This window comes from Octopus bimaculoides, chromosome 1 (assembly GCF_046866305.1).
Source record: "Octopus bimaculoides isolate indiv1 chromosome 1, ASM4686630v1, whole genome shotgun sequence".
In the NCBI taxonomy this organism is placed as follows: domain Eukaryota; kingdom Metazoa; phylum Mollusca; class Cephalopoda; order Octopoda; family Octopodidae; genus Octopus; species Octopus bimaculoides.
Window position 1 is genome coordinate 86,362,429 of NC_142928.1, and position 27,155 is coordinate 86,389,583.

The 27,155-nt window shown below is 35.4% G+C and overlaps 2 protein-coding genes across 2 annotated transcripts in view; one reads left to right on the top strand and one right to left on the bottom strand.

Annotated features, from left to right (window-relative positions):
• The window catches only part of LOC106868573 (centrosomal protein of 89 kDa), a 141,549-nt gene that overhangs the window by 85,200 nt on the left and 29,194 nt on the right, over nt 1-27,155 (bottom strand). The gene's annotated exons all lie outside the window — the stretch shown is intronic.
• LOC106868570 (BRCA1-associated protein) overlaps nt 1-27,155 on the top strand; it is a 65,781-nt gene that overhangs the window by 23,121 nt on the left and 15,505 nt on the right. The window contains exons 5-14 of the mRNA XM_014913892.3: nt 2,897-2,975; nt 5,791-5,904; nt 9,397-9,462; nt 10,814-10,896; nt 13,953-14,028; nt 14,843-14,910; nt 17,224-17,401; nt 19,877-19,966; nt 22,604-22,717; nt 24,918-25,064. Coding sequence (XP_014769378.2) covers nt 2,897-2,975; nt 5,791-5,904; nt 9,397-9,462; nt 10,814-10,896; nt 13,953-14,028; nt 14,843-14,910; nt 17,224-17,401; nt 19,877-19,966; nt 22,604-22,717; nt 24,918-25,064 — 1,015 coding nt within the window. The remainder of the gene's footprint in view (nt 1-2,896; nt 2,976-5,790; nt 5,905-9,396; nt 9,463-10,813; nt 10,897-13,952; nt 14,029-14,842; nt 14,911-17,223; nt 17,402-19,876; nt 19,967-22,603; nt 22,718-24,917; nt 25,065-27,155) is intronic.

Genomic DNA, 27,155 nt, shown 5'->3' on the forward strand with positions numbered 1-27,155 from the left:
TAGCATCATATCTTTTCAATTTGACCTTTAATGCTGACACTTTTTGTGTCAATTCCTCATGTATTGTTTGTTTTCCCCTTTCTTCTAACCTGTATGATTAGCTGGTTTGTTTCTCTGATGTTTTCTGTTTTAATCAAGCTTAAAACATCGTTTATTTTGCCTATGGCTCTCCTCACTTTTTCTCTGTCCATATATCTTACATTTGGTGGTACTTCATTGTTCCCAGCTGATATTTTACTTTGTAATCTTTCTAAAATCTCTTTACCTTCATCGTTCAAGTCTTGTGCAGTACTTACTATCACCTGTCCAAATAGATTGTCTTCATTAGTTACTTTATCAGTATTCTTGTCTTCATTAGTTACTTTATTAATATTCTCTGGTTCTCTGCAATTTCCCTCTTTTCGTTTTCTTCATCTCTCATCCCTTTATTACCACTATCTGCTACTGCTGTTTCACTCTCCTTCTGCTCTTTTTTTTAAGTTTATCTGAATTTCTTCTATGTCTACACCTGTAATCCAGTCGTTCCTACAGATTACTCTTGCTTGGTCTATCAGTCGCTGGGCAGATGCTTCAGAACCTCCTTTTTCATCCCATATTCTCTTCATTCAATTCACGAAGCCTCTTTTATTTGGCTCACCTCTCAGCCAGCATTCTATTACTATTTTGTTTACATTTTTTTCTCTTTTCATTCTTTTCCTTTTGCACTTTTGACTGTGGTTTTGGTCCTGATCAATAGCTTGATGATGACTTGCCAGAGCTTGATCAGATACTCCTTGCCTGCCGTGCACGACACCTTCACTGTTAACAGTTCCAGTCCCATTAGTGCAGTTGTGGTTATTATTTAATTTTGACATTGCACATTTAGAGGTAGCATTTGTTAGGTTGTGCAATCACCAGTGTTTTTATCATGACACCATAACTAGGTGGGTTGCTAGCCAAGGCTGTGAGAGTCCACGCCTACCCTCATGTACACTGTTGTTTGTACCAGTATCATTCACTCCATTGTTTTATGTCTTTGTATTTGACATTTTCACTCCTGAGAATTTTGGTGTTGAGGAGACACAACCATTGGTGTTTTTTTGCTTTTGAGACACTTTCTCTAGAGGGGTTGCTGACCAAGGCTAAAGGGACCCCTCTTTCCATGAGACAGGCTTAACTCCACCAGATGCCAACCTGGTATTTCTAGGTCCAGTGGGGGTGGGAGAGGCTTGCTTTCAGGTACTACATTTTGCCTAACAGTGACGTGAAGGTAGTTGTGGTTAAGGGTAACCTTGTTCTTCCCATGTTATGATGCCACAACCAGATGTAGTTTCATGCCATAGCCAGGGCGTGCTATTATTAGTATTATTATCCTTTGCTTGTATTGTTACTGTCAGTGATGGTAGTAGCATTGTTGTAAGCTATTGTTCTCTTTGGCTATTTCCTGTAAGTGTGGTGGCTTTGTTGCCATTGTTGCTCTTCTGTCTCTGATCGTTTCTGTTGTTTTTATTTGTTTCCGTTTTTGTAGTTGACTGTGTTGGTGGGATGGCCTTTGTCGTTATTGTTTAGCAGCACTTTCTATGACCTTCGAAAATGGAGTGCTGATGTTCATCCTCCTCAACATGCTATTCTTACCTATTTAGCTGAGATATTCTGTGGGGTGAAAGGGCTGTTGTATGGGTTTCATGTTTGGTCTGCTATTTCAGGAGTGTAGGTGGGTTAGATTGGCTGTCAAGCCATATATGTGCACTGGAGTGTTATTCTCATGGCCATTCAAATGGCTTGGTTCGTTTTCAAATAACTGTCTGGTTGGTCAAAAAGAAGCTGCAGGTGGCAGATAGGGGGGAAGGAGGGTGGAGTATAGTGTCCAGATGTGGGAGGAGGGGAAAAAGTTTATGTTGAAGAATTAATTTAAATTCACATCTGAATCTAAGACACAGGGCAACAGTTTTTGGAGGCATAACATCTTTTATAGGCGTAGGAGTTGCTGTGTGGTAAGTAGCTTGTTTACGAACCACATGGTTCCGGGTTCAGTCCCACTGCGTGGCACTTCGGGCAAGTGTCTTCTACTATAGCCTCGGGCCGACCAAAGCCTTGTGAGTGGATTTGGTAGACGGAAACTGAAAGACACCCATCGTATATATATGTATATATGTGTATGTCTGTGTTTGCCCCCCCAACATCGCTTGACAACCGATGGTAGTGTGTTTATGTCCTCGTAACTTAGCGGTTCAGCAAAAGGGACCGATAGAATAAGTACTAGGCTTACAAAGCATAAGTACTGGGGTTGATTTGCTCGACTAAAGGCAGTGCTCCAGCATGGCCATAGTCAAATGACTGAAACAGGTAGGAATAAAGAGTAATATTACGGAGATGTACCTGCATAGCAAGTGACTTGATCTGATATTGTTTGCTGAAACAAAACAATTGTAGCGTGGAAGGTGTTTATAAGCCATTTCAAAAATCACACAAAAGCCATTAGATTCACTTCAACATTTAAATTTGATTTGTGTCAAAATATTTTTGTTGCTTTGAAACCATGACCTGTTCACTGACAAAATTTGTGATGCAGCATGAAACTTTGCCAATGAACAGGTCGCGGTTTCAAAGTGGCGAAAATATTTTGTTTTTTGTGTGTTTTTTAAATGGCTTATAAACACCTTCCATGCTGCAATTGTACATATATATATATATATATATATTTGAAATCGAAATCGAACCAAATTCGACAACTGGCACCCATGCCAACCTTTCCTTCACTGGACACTAAACTCTGCTTGTGAAGACCTGTTGGGGCAAGTGAAATCGAAATCATAATTGAACCAAATTTCTAACATTTGAATGTGTTTAATGGAGTATCTTTAGTTTCAGTACAGTGGAAATGGTGTGGATAAATATTTTTCCTATTTATTTCTAGTGCTGGTGTAGAAAGTATGCGAATCATTAGGGATTCTACTCCTAATCAGTATATGGTTCTGGTTAAGTTCAAAACTCAGGTAAGAATTTTGAAATATTTTAATTCCATTATTTGTTGCTATAGTTTAATGAGCCAAATAAAATACTTTTTAAATGAAGATTAAATAAGCCTTGTGTGACATAAAGTAATCTATAATTTAAACCAATCTGTTAATTGTTTTTATCTTATTATGAAAAGATGTTGTAGCTTGCAGGATTTGTTACTTCTTTTTAATTTTCTAATTGACTTGATGTAGTTGAAGGGGCTGTGCCCATAACTTTTGCAAGTATTCTAAGATTGGTGAGATGGATGGAATTATAAGTTTCTTCCCAAATAGCTGCAGGAAAACCATGGGTAGGGAAAGAATTTCAGAGGGCCACTATTTTGTGTATGCATGAGTGGAGGATTACTGGGCATAGTGGTTAGTGTTGGGCCTGGGGGTGGGAGTGAATAGTGATCTGACTGTAGGTAACAGGCAAATTGAGAGTGCCTAGGTGGAGGTGGCATGATACTAACTAACTCTGAGGAGTAAAGGCCACAATAGTATCAGAAGAAAAGATAGGAGAAACAGCATGTGTGTTGGTGAGCTTCTTCATTCTAATCAGTCAGGTGGCCTTTTTTTATGTGGTTTAGGAGGATTGCATGTGTAGCTGCAGTGCCATTCTAAATGAGTGTGTAGCACTCTATTGTAGGTATAACTCGAGCTTTTGTATGAGGTTAGTAGTTGTTGAAAACTAAAGTATTTTCTGGGCCTTCAAGGAAAATCAGTCTTAGGGGTGTAGTCTTTAGTAGGCAGAGGACATTCAGTCACTAGTAGAGATCTTCAGTAATGTTGAGGCCTATCATTCGTAGTAATTCAGCGGATCATAGCTGTTTATGTTTAGGTAGGAGGTTTACAACATTTTTTTCTCTTGATATATGTAATGATAGTCTTGATTACTGTTTGTCAGTTGTAGGCTTCATTATACAAATTCCACCGAAAAAGGCATCCAACTCTCAAAGGTTCACACTGTCCTGTTGTGAATTACTGTCATAGAGATCATTATCTTGTTGCTGTTACAAATGGACACTTTATAATAGAAGTATTAGCTTACAGCCTTTAGTTCAAATTTTCTTGCACAATTCACTCTAACTGAACTCCACAGATGCTGCTATATACTTCAGGGCATCTTGCCTACTTTGTGGAATGCATTTCAGAAACTGATGTTGTACACTGGTCACTGTTATGAAAGGCCTTGCTCGAATTATGTTCAATTAACATTCTCATCTTGTCAGTACATCAGAAATTCCTCATATTGTATTGACTCAGAAAAAATCAAATATGAATACAGTAAGACCATTTTTAACTTCCCATTATGAATAAAACCCTTATTGAACTGTGTAGTTTTGAGTTGTCAGTGTTATTCCTGTTGTTTATCTTTGTGTCACTTGTATCTTGATACAAGTAACACAGACATGAACATGAAGATAATACCTATTGTGAATCAACTGTGAAAACACTTACAACGTAACTGGTATAAATATGGCATACAAATATATACACCACTAACTGCAAAAGTTTCCACATTTGACTTATGTATGATATGTATGTTACATGTGCCAAAGGGCTACAGCATTGCTTTCTCCAAATTTATCAAGGGCAAATGACTACTCGTGTATAATGTAATAGAACAAGTTTCATGTAGATCTGGCTCTATACTAACTATTGTGGTGGTCCTTGAAAAGGGAGAGAGACTCAAGACAATGAAGATGGTTGTTTTTAACTGTTTCCATTACCTTTGGGATTTTGGAAGTGAGGGCAACAATGGTAGTTGTCATAGAAAGAAACATTACCATTGGTAATGGGATACACTTTCATGTTTCTATAGACTTGGATTGATTCTTGTGAAACAATGATTGAAAAGCTTACTGGTTCTAGAAAACCATTTTTGAAATTGACAGAAAGAATGTCAGGACTGGTCCCTTTTAACTTTAAAGCAGTTAAGAAAATGTTTGTAGTCAGTGATATATAACACACATTGAAGAGATAGTGGAATGGAAAAGGAGAATTTAGGAGTAGTTTTGTTGTATATGTACAGTGTGATGTTGGAAGCACATGTGCACGGTGGTGTTGCAGCAGATGTGGTTACTTTTGCAGTATGAATGTTACTTCAGAACCATCTTGGTTGATAAGTGGTGAGTTGGAGGGTTCTGTAGAGTTAGTGGAGACCTTGACAGAGAATAGAAGACCCTTTTGCAATTTGGGAGGTGAAGAACTTGTAAGTTGCTTGATTTACAAGGATTTTGTTTTCCAAAAAAATGTTGGGGGTGTTACTTTGTAGTGGTCAGCTGATTCAGAGAGGTAAGTAAGAGAGGTGAATTGTAATTACCCATAAGTTCAGAACCTTTATTATCTGGAGGTGGGTCTCTGTTTGGAAATTTTTTTACATGAACCCTCAGGTTGCCAGTGGTACTACATAAGGGAAGCATTGTGTCAGGGTTGTCTCATCCTCAAACCAGATTCCTGCTCTGAAGGCTTGTAAATAAGTGAACTCTATTTTTAATAGTATCTAAGTACCAAATTGTATTAAACTGACATGACATACCTGCTTTGATATTCAATCTCTTTTTCTGTCTTTCATCATTTCTCTCTCACTCATACACACAAATAGGGCTGATTGTAAAATAAAAATCTTAATTTGATTAATATCCAAAATAATGGCAATGATAAATACTAAGTATTGACTAATGACTATTGATTTTAGAGAATTTTATATAAAAAAAAATGAGAAGTAACTTTAATTAAATCCTATTTAGTATTCATCTTCATAAATAATATATTTCTCTAACATCTCTTTCTTTATTGTTTCAACTAGGAATTGGCTGATGAATTTTATTCAGCATTTAACAACACTCAGTTCAATTCAATTGAATCAGATATTTGTCATTTGGTGTATATAGCTAAAATTGAAACAATGAAATCTTCTGAGGTATGTTTTATTTTTACATTTTATATCATCATTATTTTCATTCTTCTTTCCAATTTATCAGCATTCTTTTCAATATCCTTCAAGTAATATGTCAGTCAACTTCTATTGTATTATTGACATAATTGAGTACTTAAATCAGTAACTTTGCTGATGGCAAGTAATAGGTACTTTATATTTTTAAAGATAAATACCACAAATTAGCTGAGATGACAGCCAACTAAATGAAGAGGACTTAACAATAATCATTCCATCACTTTCAATATACTGTATCCCTGGTAACAACCCTTCATTTTAAAAATATTAAACCAGTTAATTGTAATAAGGTGCCACAATGAAATAGAATTTTCTACTCTTGTCAGTTGTGGTGCTACAAAATAAAAGTGTTAGCTTGTAATGCTAAGCTAAAATCTTCTTGTAGGTAAAAAGCATTTAAAAGATTAATGTTTCTATCTAAAGAGCAACATATCTTTCAACCTCTTAGTTGGAGTAATTTTCTGTAGATCTTTTTAACTGTCCAGGTTCACTGCTAGAAGCAGGCAATGTACACAAGATCCTGTGATGAAAAATCTTGCTTAAATTTGGTCAATCATCATTTTGTTCCTAACATCTCATCAATTTTCTGGTTAGTTTTTTCCAGTTGTATTGATAGGATCACAAGAAATAAACGCATTTTACTCCTAATTCTAATGAAATACACTGCTTATGTGTAAAAATTAATTTTGAAAAAAAATTAAGAATTTGAAAGGATTTAGTAGCATAATTAATAAATTTGTTATCTAATTACCTGATACTGCCAGGATACCAAAATGCCTGATATAACCTTTATTTACTTATTCATTTTGAAATCAAAATATCAGTGTAAATATCATTACTGTATTAATGATGACACATGCTTTCTCTAGATAAACACTCACTATTTATATGTGAATATTATTTATTGGATATTTTGAATATTTTCCCATCTCCTTTATTTTTTGTCTTTATTTCTCTAATATTCTGCCTTTTAATAAATTACGTAAAAAGTGTATTAGCTTCAATTTAGTTATGACTTCAAATGGATTTTGAATGTAGCAAATAGAAGAGTGAATCAAGCACCTATTGGGCTTTAAACTGGATGCTTCAATATCCAAGTGTATAAACAATTCCAGACAGTGGTATTGAAACCAGGAAGAGGATGGAGTGAAGGAAAACTTTTAAAATGTTTCTCTTTCAAACTGAACTCATTTTATCATTCTCATGACTCAAATTTGTTGTATATTTAATTTTGTTTCTTCCATTTCAAGTCTTCCATGTAATAAATGTGGAGACTAGTCAAAATACAAAATGTAAACAAAGGAAAAGGAAAATAAATTGGATGAAGTTAATGCATTTTTACAATGACTATAATATCAAGCTTTTAGTAAACTGTATGATACAAGCTTTGGCTAATAACTCACTTTATTTTATGATATTTGAACCAAATTTAAATAATGTCGTATTTCAGATTTCACCTGTACCTATCTGTAATTATATAGTTTTGTGACAAATTCTGTAATAGCTGTATGGAAGACCTTGTTACATTGTATTTATTGTTAGTAAATAAAAAAAAAGATATAGTTGTTTTATGAAATCAGTCAAAATTCACAATTATTTTGCCATTTAATTGAAACACAGAGGGGCATATTTTAGAAATATAGTAAGCTGGTTTTTTGAAAATAACCTAAACCTCAAACCTAATAGAGGAAATGATAAAAGGACAGGATGACTGGTGATATGCAGTTCTTGAGATCACCTACCCTTGGAGAAACTAAGATTCTGGAAGCACAATGTATATATATTCTATCTCTCTTTTCTATCTTTTCTCTTTTCAAAGAAAATACTTCTCCAGCGCTTGCTATTTTACCCTTATTCTGGTCTAATGACCCTCCATGTTTGTTTTCGTTTGGTTTCCTTGTATGTCTCCACTGTCCTGTTTTTGTTCCCAACTTTGACCCTCCATAAATCCAAAATTTTACTTTGGTACTTATGAGAGAAACTGTCTTCGAAGACTCATATCGTTTTTCAATGCTCGAAATGAGGAGTAGATAGACAGCTGGCAACTGATGAAGGGTTGTTCTTTGTGTTACTTGTCCTGTTTTCCATTTGTTTCTCTTGTTGTTTGTGTATTGAACTCATTTGTTTTCATATTTCATGTTGTTTACTGTTGGTGACGTCCTGTACCCATATATGCATATATATATATGTATATTACTTATATATATATCTGTATAAATATGCACAACTGCTCCCCACCCAATATCTTCCTCAAGACATTCCCACCACCTATCACCTAACTACACTATTCTAATTAAATGTGAGCAGAACTGTATACTTCAGTTTTTCCCTGGTGCCAGTTTTCCCTCTTACTACCTGGAACCATTTCACTGTTATCCATCTTTCATTCTTAATACTGTCTTCTCCGCCTCTATTTTACATTGTTCACCCTCTTAAGCCACCAAATTATCTCCCCTTCTCCACCATGTGTCTCGCTCCCCTTCTCCACTATGTGTCTCGCTCTCCCATTCATTACATCTGCCCAACACTCTCAAAACCTACCCAGTACATGCTTTGAAGTAATTGGTGTTAGATTTGGTATATGGCTGTAGAAATCATGCCAAAGCAGACACTGAAGCACAATATGGTCTTCAGAACTGTCAGGTCTTATGAAACCATTCAACCCATGTCAGCATGGAACATGGACATTAAATGATGATGAGAACAATGATGAACTTATAAGGTTCTTAGATAAAATTGTAATGGAAGGTTTGAATTTAATAATGAATTTCTTAAAATGGGAGGTAAGTTTTGTATTAAAGAAATGAAAGTACTTTATACAGGTTAGTATAAACAGTGTCTTCATTAGTGTCTAAAGCTCATATTCACTTGAGGCAAAATATTAATTTTAAATAATCTTACCTCCTATTGATGTTGTTTATAAATGGGAAAATACTGTAAGGAATGGGAAAATAATTATAAAGAAATTTTTTAGACTTCATCATCATCATCATCGTTTAACGTCTGCTTTCCATGCTAGCATGGGTTGGACAATTTGACTGAGGACTGGTGAACCGGATGGCTGTATCAGGCTCCAATCTGATCTGGCAGAGTTTCTACAGCTGGATGCCCTTCCTAACGCCAACCACTCCGAGAGTGTAGTGGGTGCTTTTATGTGTCACCGGCACGAGGGCCAGTCACGCAGTACTGGCAACGGCCACGCTCAAAATGGTGTTTTTTATGTGCCACCTGTACAAGCTTTTATTGTGTGGTTCAAACAATGTGAAATTAAACTTAATTATGCTACACTAGTTTCATCAGCTAACTATAAATTATCTAGCTAATAAATTTAAAATTCATTCAGTAATATATGCATTGTATTTGGAAAGTTTATAAATAATTCATGATTTTATTATTTTTATATAGGAATCAAAAATTTTCTGTATTAAATACACTTATCCTATATTCTATACATTCTAGGGTGCTGGATTACCAATTCCTGGTTTAACAGAACTACCTAACTGCCCAGTGTGTTTGGAGAGAATGGTAAGATTTCAGGAAATTTCAGTTTTATAAATTTTCCAGTTAACTTTTTAGAAAGAGAAATCCCATATTACGCATATTTTGAGTGTTTATTGACTCAGGAAGAATAGTGCCTGTGACATTTTTATTTTTGGGTCTCCAAAATCGTTGGGAGGAAGGGAGAAAGTCATTGTGTTTGACCAAGTGATGGATTAAGTTTACCATTCAAGAACATTGGGCTATCAAACATTTTCTGCCAATCGAATTTCATTTGCAGAGTATTGGTTGATCTGAGGCTTTGGGAGAAGACAATTATCCAGTATAAGTGAGATTATACTCAAGGGAAATGTTCTTCTTAAATAATCTTATCACCTATTAATGTTGCTCAAATTTCTTGATGACACTGTGATGCCTCTATACAAAGAGAGAAAGAGAGAGCTCATTTGTGTGTGATTAGAACACTTAAATTAGACTACTTTTCAGCATTATTATTATGTAATATTTAACAACATGATGCCTAATATTATTGTTGAACCAGTAACTAATTAGCTTGTTGTATAAGTGATTGTGTTGTAGGCTAAGTTAATAAATTGTAGCTGAGTTTAAAGTAAATATGGAAAAGAATTCAGAATGCTTTCAAATGCTGTTGCAATATGTATGGATCTAATTACAGTGGTGGGGGGGGGGGGGTCTTGCAGTGAAAGCACAGTAGTCACAGGGAGCTACTACCTCTACTTGTATCAAAGGGTTTTTCCTTCCAAATAAAGGGCAAATTGTACAATGCTTGTGTACAAAATGTAATACTGTATGATAGTGAGGCATGGTTTCTGACTGTGGAAGATAACTGTAAAGGCTGGGAAGAAAGAAAGAAAGGTGGGCATGTTTTATTAGATTTATAATATCTACATACATCATCAATGAATCAAAAGTGAGCTGAGGGAAAAAATGAGTATGAAAGGAATCAGTCATAATGTTTTAGAGAGAAGAGTGCGCTGGTAAAAATGTGATGTTTATGAAGGATGAAGGTTAGGTGAAAAAGGATCAAGCAATCAAGAGAAGTAGCCTATGGAACAAGAAATGTCAGAAGCTAATCTGTGAATGCTGACCAATTACCCAATGTTATGCACCTATGTGCATGCTATAAAAATGCTATTCATATGTTACCAGGCACTATTTCAACAAACTGAGACATTGCTTTTATAGAAAATATTTTAATCATTTAAGAATGACTCCTTTTTATGTAGAGCACAAGTCCAGTACTTAGAGCTATTTAGAACAATTTTGTTTTTAATATTAAACCATTCAGTTGTTATGTACTGGCTTTTTAAAATTCAGTGATGTATTTAATAATAGAAAATTACTTTCAATATTTCAGGATGAATCTGTTGAGGGAATTCTGACTATTTTGTGCAATCATGCCTTTCATGTGACTTGCCTTGCCCAATGGGGCTATACAAGGTAATGTTGTACGGATTTATATAAAGATTTACTTCGTTTATTGGAAAAAAAATTGTGGCTTGTTAATAACATTAAAATCACTATTGTGCTTCATTTTTTTAAAGAGATATGTATTGAATTCATGGATTATATCAACTTAAAAGCTATCTTATTCATCTACAGATATGCATTTTCTCTACCCTCTCCTATCACATCTGTCCTCGTACTTTCTCTCTCTCACTACATATATATATACACACACACACATTAGCACAACTGTCTGATGAACAGGAACATGAAACTCTGAATAGTTTGTGAAGATTTTGCAGCTTTAAGAAAAGTATATATATATATATATATATATATATATATATATATATATATATATATATTATATTATCATTGTTTTACAACCACTTTTCCATGCTTCAATGGGTCAGGTGAAATTTATCGGGGCAGATTTCTATGATCAAGTATACTTCCTGTTGCCAACCCTCACTTGTCTCAATACAAAGTAGTATTTCCCCATTGCCAGACATGTTTACACAAGATTATAAATGAAGGACAACCACTTGTAATAACACTGGCACTTGCTTACAACTATCATGTAATGTCAAGATAAGGACACAAGCACAAGCATACATACCCCCCCCCCCCACACACACACATATCCAACAGTCTAGTTTCAGTTTCTGTTTTCTAAATCCACTAACAAGGCTTTGGTCAACCAGGAGCTATAGAAGACACTTGTCTAAGGTGTTGTGCGCAGTGGGACTGAACGTGAAACTACATGGATGGGAAGCAAGCTTCTCAATCACACAGCCACACCTGTGTGTGTGTGTATATATATATATATATATATATATATATATATATATATATGATTAAGTAGGATATATAATACCACTTGATAAAATCAGAGCCTGTAAAGTTGTTAACTTACTAGCCACCTTATTATTACTATAAATAATGGTAATAATACTACTTCATATATATATATATATTATTATTATTATTACTACAAGCACCATTTGAGCGTGATTGTTACCAGCGTCGCCTTACTGGCACTTGTGCTGGTGGCATGTTAGAAAATCATTCGAGCAAAGTTGTTGCCAGTGCTGCTGGACTATCTAGCAACAGCACATACCATCTCAGGAATACTTGAAATGATGAATGAGCATACTGTTTGACCAGTCTAGGAGTGGTGGACTCCTAGTTCTTGTCAAACAAATTGTTCAAAATTCAATATGCATTTGTTTCAGAATCTGTGGCTATTAGTAGCCTAAGCCTCTGCATCTGTAGGTATTCTTTGGCAAGCTAGAGTAAAGCCAGTTGTCACTTTATCTGGTCTGGTCTGGTTGATTTTTCCAGTTTGGAAATATCTTACTTATTAGAATTTGTGGCTTGATACTAACAGGGATTTTATTTTAAAGCTAATTATGGAACAACCTATGAACATGGGTCAAGATGATGCAACTTCAGAAGAGACCATCTAAATCTGTATGGTGTAAGCCAAAACAGTTACAGTTAATATTATATATTGCCTTTAGCTAATGACCTGGAAAAAATAAAAGTGGGTCAACTCTTGTTTTAGTGCAAAGCAGTCAGAAGCACTTAAGAATATTGTTAATTGGAAACGCAAGCATTATGAATGACTTGCTTTCAGACTGATAAGCATTTGAAAACTGGATACTGTTAGAACAGGAAAAAAAGGAAGATCTTGGCCAAGCCTTGGACATTTCTACTTTCAATGAAGTACAAATATTTTTATTGTGTTTATGAATGTATCTGTGAAAGCCACACAAATACTTTTGCTCATAATACAAAATATGGGTATGTACATACACACACACATGCAAACACACACACATGCACACACACACACATGCACACACACATGCACACACATGCACACACACACACATATAATAGTCATTATACCTGATTTACATTCACTTTTCATGCCAGCATGGGTGGGATAAATCATCACAATCTAGGTCAGTTCTCTTATTCAGAGTCGCTACTGTTCTAATCCTGGTCAATAGACCATGACTTGCTTGCCCGTATTTTACATATTAACTTCAAATCCATTGTGCATAACTTTTTATAGCAATTTCCTTTATTATAAATCAAAGATTTCTTACATTGTCGTCGTCGTTTAACGTCTACTTTCCATGCTGGCATGGGTTGGATGGTTTGACTGAGAACTGGCTGGCCGGGAGGCTGCACCAAGTTCCAATCTGATTTGGCAAGGTTTCTACAGCTGGATGCCCTTCCTAATGCCAACTACTCCAAGAGTGTAGTCAGTGCTTTGTATGTGCCACTGGCACGGGAGCCAATCAGGCGGCACTGGCATTGGCTACTTTTGGATGGTGTTTTTTATGTGCCACTGGCATGGATGCTAGTCAGGCGGCACTGGCATCGGCCATGCTCAAATGGTGCTTTTTATGTCCACCGGCATGAGTGCCAGTTAGGTGGCACTGGCATTGGCCACGACTACGATTTCACTCGGTTCAACAGGTCTTCACAAGCATGGCATATTGGCCAATGATTGAAGGGTGCTTTTAAACAGGCCAATTAAGCGACACTGGCATCGGCCATGACTATGTTCTCACTTGGCTTGCTGGGTCTTCTCAAGTACAGCATATCTCCAAAGATCTCTGTCGCTTGTCATTGCCTCTGTGAAGCTCAACATTCGAAGGTTGTCCTTCACCACCTCATTCAATATATTACGAATTCATTTGTTCCCTATTCATTTAATTCCAGTGCTTAGCTCAATTTAAAACCTTTTTTTTATCGACAACTGAAGTTAAAATGAATTGTTAACATCCATTCTGCATTTGAAGTGCAAAGATGAAGAGAATGTGCTGAGAAAATAACCAGAAGTTAATAAACAATACAATTCTATGTGCTTCAGTTCATATACTGAAAGACGTTTTGTGAATATTACCTGGGTAGTAAATAGAATTGCTCTAACAAAATGCAAAATATTCAAAATAGCAGAAGGCCATTCCACCTAAGTTAACATGACAAAATTATTTAAAATATAATGTTGTTAATTAAAATATGTTTTCTAGTTGCCCAGTTTGTCGCTATTGCCAAACACCTGAAGAAGTTCCAGATAACAGATGCTTAGAATGTGGCTCTCAAGAGGTAAGACTTCTATTAATTATTTTGCTTTGAAAATTTTACAATTGAATTATTATTATTATTCTCACTTTTTTCTGTATATTTTGCTTTTCTGTTGTTGCTGTTTAACCCAGATTAACCCTAATAAAGCAAACTTAAGATTAAATGTATTCTAGTTACAACCATTTTATCTTTCATTCAGGCATAGTATATCTAGGACTACATTATCCAATGTAGTCCTAGATACACTATGCCTGAATGAAAAAGCACAGGTGACTTTCCAATAGATTATCCAATGCAGTGTTAGATATACTATGCCTGAATAAAACATAGAGGGCGGGATGCAATCTGAGTAGGAATTTGTTGCTATCTCTAACACTTTGAGCAACCACTTTGAGGCTCTCATGTTTACATGTTTTACTTTTTTATTTATAATATGAGTGACTAGAGGACAGTAGGTAAGATCTCAGTGGGAGTGAGTTTGGTTTCAATTCTCAGTTGTTGCTACTTCTCTTCAGCTAATATGTTATTAAAAAAGCAGGGATGTTATAGCCGTGATTCAGTCCCTTTTCTGGAAATGTTGAATTCAATATCTATTCAGAGGGAGCAACAAAGAAGACCCCTTTTTGTGTATCTTCTTTGAGACACTGACAGAATCATAGCAAAATATTTTTGGAAGTCTTTTTAAAAAAAAGAGTTCAGTGTGTCAAATGGTAATTATTTTGTTTTAATTAGTAATTAACTGTATTAAATAGTTACTAATTTCATGTAGTTTTATAAGGTGTGCTATTTATAAGAATGTTGATTTTTTTTTCTTTTATTAATTATCCTTTTTTAGAGTCTGTGGATCTGCTTGATTTGTGGTCATGTTGGCTGTGGTCGGTATGTTGGTAGACATGCTTATAGGTATGTTACAAAACCCACTTATTTAGTAAAAAGAATATATATGTAAGTATATATATATATATATATATATATATATATATATGAGGGGTGTTGAAAAGTTCCTGGTTTTAAGTGTATCACGAAAGGCCTATATATATATATGTATATGTATATTAAGTGTATGATTAAGTTAGAGAATGAAGTTCTACAAATTTAATCATATTTGTCAAAAATGGAGGGGATAAGATGTTAAAAAGTTGTAAGAAGTTTATTCATGAATACAATCATTTCATACATGGATATAAATTCATTTTCATTTTCAGAATTTGCAAATATCAAAGTACTCATCAGTGCAGAAAAGATAAGAACTTAAAAGAAAGAGCAGAGAAGTTGGACCTATGAGTTTCATGTCTATTTGTTCCTATCCTTGTGTAATAGTGATGGGAGTCATGTCGATTATTAAACAGCTAATGGATGAAGGTTTAGGGGATGATATAAATTTAGAAATATTAATAACTTTCTCTATATAGATTAGTATAGATTGTTAATTATAACTCCATATATGAAGATTAGGGTGAGTTAGTGAGAGAAACATCCAATGAGAAAATGGTACCTGATGTAAATTAAATCTAACTATTGAAAACAATACTTGGTATTTAAAAAAAGATAAAAAGATGAAGAAAGTTTAGCATAAAAAAAATTAGGTTTGTAAAGCTAACATAAAAGTTTATGTAGTCAGTGATCAAAAATGAAGGGGGAGAATGAGGAATTTGAAAGAATGAAGTGGAAGAATATTAAGGACACTTGTTTACTCAAAAGCTGTATTTATGGCAACATGAAATAATACGGCTTTTGAGTAAACAAGAGTCCTTAATATTCTTCCCCTTCATTCTTTCATATTCCTTCTTCTCCCCCTATATTTTTGATCACTGATTGCATAAACTCTCTATTATAAGCTTTACAAACCAAATTTTTTTATGTTAAACTTTTTTCATTTTTTATGTTTTTATTTTTAAATACCAAGTATTGTTTTCAATAGTTAGATTTAATTTACATTAGGTACTGTTTTCTCATTGGACATTTTTCTAACTAACTTGCCCTAATCTTCGTATACGGTGTTATAATTAGCCAATCTATCCTAATCTATAGAGAGAAAGTTATCGATATTTCTATATTTATATCAACCCCTAAACCTTCATCCATTAGTTGTTTAATAATCGACATGACTCCCATCACTATTACACAAGGATAGGAACAAATAGACATGAAACTCATAGGTCCAACTTCTCTGCTCTTTCTCTTAAGTTCTTATCTTTTCTGCACTGATGAGTGCTTTGATATTTGCAAATTCTGAAAATGAATTTATATCTATGTATGAAATGATTGTATTCATGAAAAAACTTCTTACAACTTTTTAACGTCTTATCTCCTCCATTTTTGACAAATATGATTAGATTTGTTGAACTTCATTCTATAACTTAATCATACACTTAATATACTAATACAACTTTTCATATTTATGCCATCATCAGACCCCCCCCCCAGTCATGAATGACCATGGAATTGTGCCTAGAAGGTTCCCTTCCAAGGCACAAGTCTGGGCAAGGTTGTTTATGGAAGACCAGCAGTCGTGCATGCATATCAGCCTCCCCTCTGATGTTATCCAAGACTGATACAGCTTGGCACCAGTATCATCACATCTCATTTCTACAGCTTAGTAAACTGGAGCAACATGAAATAAAGTGTTTTGCTCAAAAACACAACACACAGCCTGGTCCAGGAATTGAACCCACTTCCTCATGATTGTGAGCTCAATGCTCCAACCACTGAGCCATGTGCTTCTCTCTTTGTACACAGTACACATCTGCTTGCTTCCACTCATAATCACTTCAGACTTTCATATAATTGTGTCAGTGTTTTTGATACCAACCCTATGCCAACATGGAACATGGATGTTAAATGATGACGGTTGTGGCAGCGGTGGTGGAGGTGGCAGTGGTAGTGGTGGTGTACCTGACTGGAAGAGAGAACTTTCCTGTGTTGGGTTGGTTGGTTTAGTTACTTGACATTCAGTTTACTACATCTGAAAAGAAGAGTGTTCATGGTACAATCATTTAATGATTGTCAAGGGTTTCTGATACATGACCCGATGTTAGCAGCTCACCATACTCATTTTAGGGCATGCAATTATTGTCTGCCATTCTGCTTATATCTGTCATGATTTCGGGATGGTATTTTTAACTGGATATCTAATAATACAAGAATTTTATATGTGTAATTATATATTATTAAGTTGTAGTAATTGATGTTTTTTAATTGTTCACTTCATTGTAGACATTTCCAAGAAACACAGCATACTTATGCCATGCAATTGGGCAACAACAAAGTATGGGATTATGCTGGTGATAATTATGTACATAGGCTTGTACAGAACAAAACTGATGGCAAACTTGTCGAAGTAGATGAAAGAGGAAATGCTGTATATGAAAAATTAGATGCTCTTACTTTAGAAGTGAGTTTCTCTATCATTCATCAAATATGTTATTGCTTTTTATCTTATGATGACTGAAAATGATGTAAAAGAAATAATTAAACAATGTTTAAACATTCAAATGGCGATGCATCAGTATGGCTGCAGCTCTGAGATGAAACTAGAGGGGAAAAAAAATGTTTTAAGTGGAAATAAAAGAGAAAGTGATATATATATATATTATTTTATTCTTTTGCTTGTTTCAGTCATCTGACTGCGGTCATGCTGGAGCACTGCCTTTAGTTGAGCAAATCAATCCCAGGACTTATTCTTTGTAAGCCTAGAACTTATTCTATTGGTCTCTTTTGCCGAACTGCTAAGTTACGGGAATGTAAACACACCAGCATCAAGCGATGTTGGTGGGGACAAACACAGACACGCAAACATATACACACACATACATACATACACACATATATATATATATATATGTGTGTGTGTGTGTGTGTGTGTGTGACAGGCTTCTTTCAGTTTCCATCTGCCAAATCCACTCACAAGTTTTTGGTCAGCCTGAGGCTGTAGTAGAAGACACTTGCCCAATATATATATATGTATATATATATATATATATAAACTGTTGGCTTTTTCTGAGAGAGTTCTGATATTAGAAGGAAAATGATACAGACCACCTTTAAAAACATATGACTTGGGCTCATAGGATCTATTTATGATACCCTCTTACAAATGGATAGTTAATATTATTCAAATTTATCTTTTAGCTTTCACTTTTAGCTTTATTTTTCATTAATTACTGCATATACTCGTGTGTAAGTTGCACTCATGTATAAGCCACCCCACTAATTTATTGTTAAAGCTTGATACCAAATTTTTTTCCCTTCATACTTTAGCTTTGCTCCTTGTATAAATCACACCCCAGTTTTTACAGTAAGAATCAAATGTAAAATAGTACCGCTTATATGTAAATAAATATGCTAACTATTTTTCTTTCTTTGAAATGTATTTAGAGTCTAAATTCCAATATTCTTCAATCATCTTCAATCATCTGTTAAATATTTATTGGATAAGAACAATTGAACAGATGTTCATAATAAAGATGGCTAAATCCATTCTTCTCAATAAGAGTGCAAAGCAATATTGTCTGTTGTCTCTGTATAGCTTTTTTACATAGGATGGAGAGTGTAAAATGTGAGTACTTGCAAAGGTATTATTGAGGCAGAAATCTTCACAGCAGGATGCCTTTCTTTATTAACCAATAGCAAAAGAGTCTATTTTTTCAACCATGTTAGATGAAACAATTAGAGCAATGTGTCCAACCTTAGAGGCAGACTTATGGTGTCACAAATAAGCTTAGTCACCAATTTAACTAATTAGATAATAGTAAAGTACTTGTTATAATTTGCATATGACTAATATTTCTAATTACTACAAAGAGGTCATATTATGTTGAAACTTTTATATACATGTTTCTTCATCTTTAAAGTGGAATATAACAAACTAAGGATATCTTTAGAAAAATTGTTGAATTCTGCAGTTATGGATTAAGATAATCTTATCTCAAGTGTTTTGAGCTTGCCAGTAAATGGAATTTCTACATAAATTTTGTACACACTTTCAGTTGTGTTTGTGTAGGACCTGTCTGAGCTTAAAAGTAAAAGCTTCCCACAAATAGTTTTTTCTTTTATCACTTTTCAAAACACGTGAACTGGTTATATATATATATATATATAAGCTTTTCTGATTGTTTCCATGTGTGTATGTGAGATAGAGGAGGCGCAATGGCCCAGTGGTTAGGGCAGCGGACTCGCGGTCATAGGATCGCGATTTCGATTCCCAGACCGGGCGTTGTGAGTGTTTATTGAGCAAAAACACCTAAAGCACCACGAGGCTCCGGCAGGGGATGGTGGCAAACCCTGCCGTACTCTTTCACCACAACTTTCTCTCACTCTGCCTGTAATTCAAAGGGTCAACCTTGTCACACTGTATCACGCTGAATATCCTCGAGAACTACGTTAAGGGTACACGTGTCTGTGAAGTGCTCAGCCACTTGCACGTTAATTTCACGAGCAGGCTGTTCCATTGGTCGGATCAACTGGAACCCTCGACGTTGTAAGCGACAGAGTGCCAACAACAACATGTGAGATAGAGAGAGAGAGAGAGAGAGAGAGAGAGAGAGAGAGAGAGAGAGAGAGAGAGAGACTGACTGATCATACACCTGCATGCATTTGTATATCCTGTTATGTTATGAAATTACGATTATGATTTAACCCTTTTGATACCAATCTGCCTGAGACCACCTCTGGTTTTACAATATAAACTCCCTGATTGAAAGTGATCTAAATTAACACTTTTCATCAAAATTTCATGTTAATTCATGTCTCATTATTTTCAAAAGTATTTGAAACACAGGAGGTATATCTCTGCAGAAATTTGGTAACAAAAGTGTTAAATGCATTTTATCAAAGATAAAACTTACACATTTATTTTAAAATATTTCAGTACACATATTTATTAACAAGTCAGTTAGAATCACAGAGATTATATTTTGAAGAAAAAATTGCAAGAGTTGAGCAGGATGCACTTCTACAGGTAACTATTTAATTTTGGTTTGAAATTTGATAATAAAATATTAGAATTAGATTTTGTTGAAATTTATGCGTTGCCTTTTATGATTTTATAAAGGATTTACCAATAGCTTTTCAGAACTCTGATGGTGGGAAGGTATCTAGGTCATGGTCCACATCAGGGGTTGGCAAAGTAGTCAATGTTAACCTCCTGGAAGTGGGTGGGTAGGTCTAAGGGGTTGATAAACACCTGAAATGATTTTGGGCATTACCTTTTTACTATTTAATCTAGCCATATCCAGCCCAAATATTGTTTTCCAAGGTGTCATGAAAAAGCATTGGTGTGGATGCTGGTAACATGTAAAAAGCACTGGTGATGGTGCCTTATAAAAAGCACCAGTTCACTCTGTAAAGTGTTTGGCCTTTGGAAGGGCATCCAGCTGTAGAAAGCAGAGCCAAATCAGACTGGAACTTGGTGCAACCCCTGGCTTTGCCAGTTCCTGTCAAACCATTCAACCCATGCCAGCATGGAAAATGGACATCAAATGATGATGATGATAATAATGATGATGTTCTGTGATTGAAATATCCCTAGTCTCTTCTTTTCCTCTGCCCATATAGCACTGTATTGAGTAAAGTCTCTTTCAGATGTGATTTTCTAATTTCTTTACTCTTTCTAAGTGTGATGTTGTCATATGTCTTGTTACTTTACTGCACTCTCACTATTTCGTAATTATTAACAACTTTAAATATGGAAAATGTTACAGTCAAATATTTCAATCTTGTTTTTGAGTCCCGATTAAGCAAACCTGTGGTAAAAGATATTCCATTTTTGACTGTTTCTATTTCCTTGTATGTCCATAACTACATTATGCAGACTATCTTTCTTATCATTGAAATGTTAGGATGTGATCTGAAGGAGATTTGGTTGCTATCTCTAGCAAGTTGAGTGACTACTTAGTGGCCTCCCTCAATCTTGCTTTAAGTGGCAAGTGCTAATCTCCAGTTAAGTGTGATTTCATTTGATGCCAGTTCACTTCACATCAGCTGTTAAAACTCTGGACAAAAGTGCAAATGTTTCCCAATCTCACTCTTGAGAAATTGTTATTATTTTTGTTGTTAATGATATTTTTAACCCATTAAGACTATAGTGTCTGTATCAAGAATAATAACTTTTTACATACCATCAGCACAGGAGCCAGTCAGGTGGGCCTGGTATCACTCACGTTTGGATAGTGCTTTTTACGTGTCACCAGCATATGGGTCAGTCGGGGGTACTAGCATTGGCCATGTTTGGATGGTGCTTTTTCCGTGCCACCGGCACGGAAACCAGTCAGAGGGTACTGGCTACAGCTATGATATTGGTTTTACTTGATTCAACAGGTCTTCTCAAGCATATCATATCACCTGACGCATCAAGTGTACTCTTAACTGGGTCGGACATGCATGGCTGCGATCTCACTTTAGTTGCTGGGTCTTCTCAATAACAGCATATCGCCAAAGGTCTCAGTCTCCTGTCATTACCTCTGTCAGGCCCAATGTTCAAAGGTCATGCTTCACCACCTCATCCCATGTCTTCCTGGGTCTACCTCTTCCATAAGTTCCCTCCACAGTTAAGGAGTGGCACTTCCTCACACAGCTGCCCTCATCCAGTTGTTTCTCTTGTACACCACATTTGCTGCTTCTTATACTCTACTCTTCTCTCATGGTGCTTACACTCAGTCGTGTATGCACACTGACATTACACATCCAGCGAATCGTGCTAGCATAATTTTTTTCAAGCCTACGCTTGTCCTCAACAGTCATGGCCCATGTTTCACTGCCATGTAGCATGGCAGTTCGCACACATTCATCACTGAGTCTACCTTTCATCCTGAGCAAGAGGCCCTTAGTTGCCAGCAGAGGTAGGAGCTCCCTGAACTTTGCCCAGGCTATTCTTATTCTAGCTGCTGCACTCTCAGAGCAACCACCCCCGCTACAGACTTGGTCGCCTAGGTAGTGAAAGCTGTTAACTACTTCTAGTTTCTTCCCCTGTCATGTGATGGAATCTATTTTCTGTACATCTTTAATGTTTATTGCCCCTGTGCATCTGTCACACACGAAAACTATCTTCCCAGTTAACTTTCCTTTGATATTGCTGCACCTTTTATGTGTCCATAGCTTACACCGGGTACATGGTATGGAGTTTCTACCTGTGCCCTTTCTACAGATCAAGCAGGGTCATCTACCTGAAGGGGTTTGTGATTTGACAGCCTCTCTACTTACTAAGACTTTGGTTTTTGCTAGGTTAACCCTAAGGCCCTTCGATTCTAGACCTTGCTTTCACATCCTAAACCCTCCAAGACAGTGCTCCAACATGGCCACAATCCAATGATTGAACAAATAAAAGATAAAAAAAACTATTGAATTCAAATCCTGCCATGGTCAACTTTGCCTTTCATGACTCTGGGGGTCAATAGAATAAATGCCAGTCAAGTACTGGGGATTGATCTAATGAACTAATCCCATCCCTCAAATTTCAGGCTTTGTGTCTATACAAGAAACAATTATATAAAGTATATTACATAAAATGTCTCATATGATATGGTAAAATATCTCTTATGTTGTTGAAGAAAACTTTCATTAACCATATTAAATGTATGTTTGTGTATTAATGTTTTAGGTGAAAGCAGGAGAGAGCAGGCATAAACAGATGGTTGACGAACACAATCGTATGGAAGAAGCTTTGGAACGTGTTAACCGACAGAAAAATCAGACTGAAAAGAAATGTACTCAGGTATCTTACAGAAGGAAAATAAATTCTTAATCATTATTTCTTATTATTTATGAAAAAAAAACCCCATAAATTTTCAGAATTCTTTTATTCAATTTGGTGGGAACCTGTGAAAGAGGTAGACCCAGGAAGACATGGCATGAGGCAGTGAAGTATGGTCTTTGGATGTTAAGTCTCATGTAGGCGATGACAAGTGATCGAGACCTTTGGTGATTTGTTGTGCTTGAGAAGACATGTCAGGCCAAATGAAATCTTTGGTGGGGCCAGTACCAGTGACATGTAAAAGGCACTCACTACACTCTGTGGAGTGGTTGGCGAAGGCATCCAACTGTAGAAGCCAAGCCAAAACAGTCTGGAACCTGGTGCAGCTCTGTGGCTTACCAGCTCCAGTCAAACCGTCTAACCCATGCCAGCATGGAAAACAGGTGTTAAATGATGATGATTTATTTATTATTTTTGGTGTAGTTCTATAAACTTATATACATCACTGTACTGTATCACTGTATTGACCAGACTATTGGATGTTGTTATATCCCCTTAGTCACAATGTGCTGCCAATTCTTCCTTCCCATTCCCTTGCATTGTTGTAGCTTTCAAATGGAGCCATCCTGCTTGGCTAGGCAGGCAGGTCATAATTACCTCTTCAAATTAGCTAGCTTCCAACCTCTAGTGAATAGACTATGTGCTTGCTTGTGTGAGAATGTCTCTTTGTAGGGCCAGCAGATTCTGTACTTTTGTGGCGTGGTTGGACTTCCCAGGGTATATGCCCCACTACTATAGCTTCTGAATATCCATTGCAACTGTTACACTGCTATGAGGCACTGAAGTTGGGTTTCACAAATTTATATATATTTATAAGAATTACTGCTACAAATGCTTTTACATGTCACATTTCCTAAACTATACTTTTGAGAATGGCAATAGTATCTAATTTAAAGCTAAGTAAATAATATTCCTATTTTAAAAGCATAATTATATAATGCTTGTGGCTGTGTTTCAATGTACTGGTAAATTGAAACCTGGCTGCTGTTTCTGGCATCATTTTATCATTGTAGCATGGATTAGATTCTTAAAATTAACTCAACATTTTATATATGCTTAGATGCTAGTGTGAGAGTCATCCCTATAATCATTTTGTATTTTTATCTTGAACTCTATCATATTACTGATATCATTGTTAGATTGACCTAGACCCTCTGCAATTGATTTATATTTACTTAACAGATATTTCCTATCACATTTTCAGCGAGTTATTTCTTTATTGTCCCAGTAAATCTTATAATTTTTATTTCCTTCATATCTATCTCCAGATTGTAATTCCACATATTGTATTTAGTTTCTTTTCCTAGTATATCTTGAATATTGAACTTCTTGATACTAATCAGACAGAGCACAGGAGTGGCTGTGTGGTAAGAAGCTTACTTCCGAACCACATGGTTCCGGGTTCAGTCCCACTGTATGGCATCTTCTACTATAGCCTCAACCCAACCAAAGCCTTGTGAGCGGATTTGGTAGATGGAAACTGAAAGAAGCCCGTCGTATATATATGTATATATATATATATATATGTGTATCTGTGTTTGTCCTACCCATTACCACTTGACAACTGGTATTGGTGTGTTTATGTCCCCTGTAACTTAGCAGGTCATCAAAAGAGAACAATAGAATAAGTACTAGACTTAAAAAATAAGTACTGGGGTCGATTCATTTGACTAAAAATTCGAGGTGTTGCTCCAGCATGGCTGCAGTGTAATGCCTGAAACTGGTAAAAGATAAAAGATATTAATCACATAAAGCTAACCTAAGTTTAGTTAAGATTTTCTTCAACTATTAGTATCAGAAATTAGTCATACACAGGATATATTTCCCTGGTGTCCAAGCATCATATATTATACACCTTCCCAATTTTTTCCAACCACCAGAATAACTTGGGACTTATGAAAGGAAAACCTTATATTACTCAGAGCATATGAGACAAGGGCTAACTAACAGTCTGAAAACAAATCTGGACATTTAAGACAAACTAATGAAAATACTTTGGACATGCAAGGGATTAAATGCACAGGTTTCCACTGTGCATGCTATTCATTTAAGTAATATGTAGAATGTCATAAAGCATAAATATAGGAGTATTAGAGTATATGTCTTTGAATGCAAAAGTATGAAAAAGAAATAAACGATGATTTATAATCTATTATAACAGTATCACAGTCAGTTATCAAAAGTGATGAGGGAGCTGCAAGAAGAACGTGCAATGAATAAATCACTCCAAGAAAACCAAAGTGTTTGGCAAGAAAAAGTTGCTAAACTTGAAATCAGAGTAAAGGAAATCAATGATACTAAAAGCCAAGTGAGTATATATTCTATTTATTCACTTTTAAATTATATTAATCTCTTATTCTTATTGCTTGGGATATATCCCTCAATAAAAGTGATTGCAAACTCTTACAATTTTCTCTAAATTATTTGCAGCAAAATCTATATTCTATATTGTTTATTAGCTTCTTCGATATTTTTTAAGCAATTTATTATGAAATCTGTGTTATGAAGAATGTAGTTTGCATCCTAGTTTTGATGATTATCTAGTGATAGTTCTCTACATTGCTGCTGATTTAGAGAAATGCATTACCTAATTCCTATAAAAAATATTAACTGTTGCCTGTTTTATATTATATTTGCAACTCTCTTGTGGAGGTACAATGGCCCGTTGGTTAGCGCAGTGGACTCGCGGTCGTAGGATCACGGTTTCGATTCCCAGACTGGTCATTGTGAGTGTTTATTGAGCGAAAACGCCCAAAGTTCCACAAGGCTCCGGCAGGAGATGGTGGCGAACCCTACTGTACTCTTTCACCACAACTTTCTCTCACTCTTTCTTCCTGTTTCTGTTGTGCCTGTATTTCAAAGGGCCAGCCTTGTCACACTGTGTCACGCTGAATCTCCTCGAGAACTATGTTAAGGGTACACGTGTCTGGAGTGCTCAGCCACTTGCATGTTAATTTCACGAGCAGGCTGTTCCGTTGATCGAATCAACTGGAACCCTCGTCGTCGTAAGCGACGGAGTGCCAACAACAACTTAGCAACTCTCTTACGGCATAAGAACCAAAGTAGGGCTACATTTGATGTATACTCCTGATTCTTTTACCTAATCTGAAGAAATAATTAGAAACATATCAAAACAAAAAGAAATTCATCTACTTATGTGATCAGTATCTAAATGAATTTTGCACTAATTATTATTATAGTCATCATTATCATCATTTGATATATTGTAACTGTGAGCATAATTTCTCTTGCATTTTGATCACAAAAAACTTACGAAAAGATTGACACACCTTACCACTTTTGTAAAAAGAATAAGTAAACCATCAAAATTATTTTGCTCCATATTCTTTTATTCTTTTACTGGTCTTAGTCATCAAACTGCAGGCTTGCTGTGGCACCATCTTCAAGCATTTAAGCATTCATATCTATCGCTAGTATTTATTTTTAAGTCTGGTACATATTTTATTGCCTACTATTTGTAAAACTGCTAGGTTAAGAAACATAATCAAACAATACCTGCTTTTAAGCAGTGAAAACATAAATGCGTGCACACACACACGCATGCAAGGGCTTCCATAAAGTTTTTCTGTACTGAATTTAACTCAGAAGGCATTGGTAAGTCTGAGACTATTGTATAATGCACTTACAAAAAGTACTGCCTGAAAACTGCATGGTTGCAAAGTAAACTTCTTAACTAAACTGCCATGCCTGCACCTATAATCATTATTTAAAAAATTGATATCCAAGTCTCAGTAATTTCTGAGATACTACAGTGGATATTCATGCAATGAATAAAACCAGCAAACTGGGTATGTTAGATAAAGAGTATAATGATGGTGGTGCACAACTAAATGTCATTATTCCTGTAAATAGGTCGTCAACAACTTGTGGAATCAATTAACATTTTTGTAGATAAAATTTTTATTGCTGCAGAGTCTCTGTTGACTCTGTCATTCTTTTAATAATTGTTTCTCTATGCTCTTTTATATTAATTTTTTTTTTTTGATATGAGTAAAACTTATTTTTATGAATGAAACAGTTTGACCTTTTTATATAGATTTAATTGTTAGTTTAATTCTGATAACAATTTACTGATGACAACCTAAGTGCATTTTAAAGATTATATTAATTTTTGTGACGAGTTCACTCACTCCTGATCATTTAGGTTTTGTTGTTGGATGTGTATGTATTGCTTAATTATAACTATTAGAAACTATTAGAAAATTACCATCATCCCCAAAAGAGGTTTAATGCTTTAGTATTTAATCTAGCCACATCTAGCCCAAATATTTTACCCGTTTTATGTTAAAACTGATCAAATCCAATCCCTTGCAACTACCCTACAAAGTCATTTTTAAAATGTACAAACATACCATTGAAATCTTGAAGCTACAAGAAA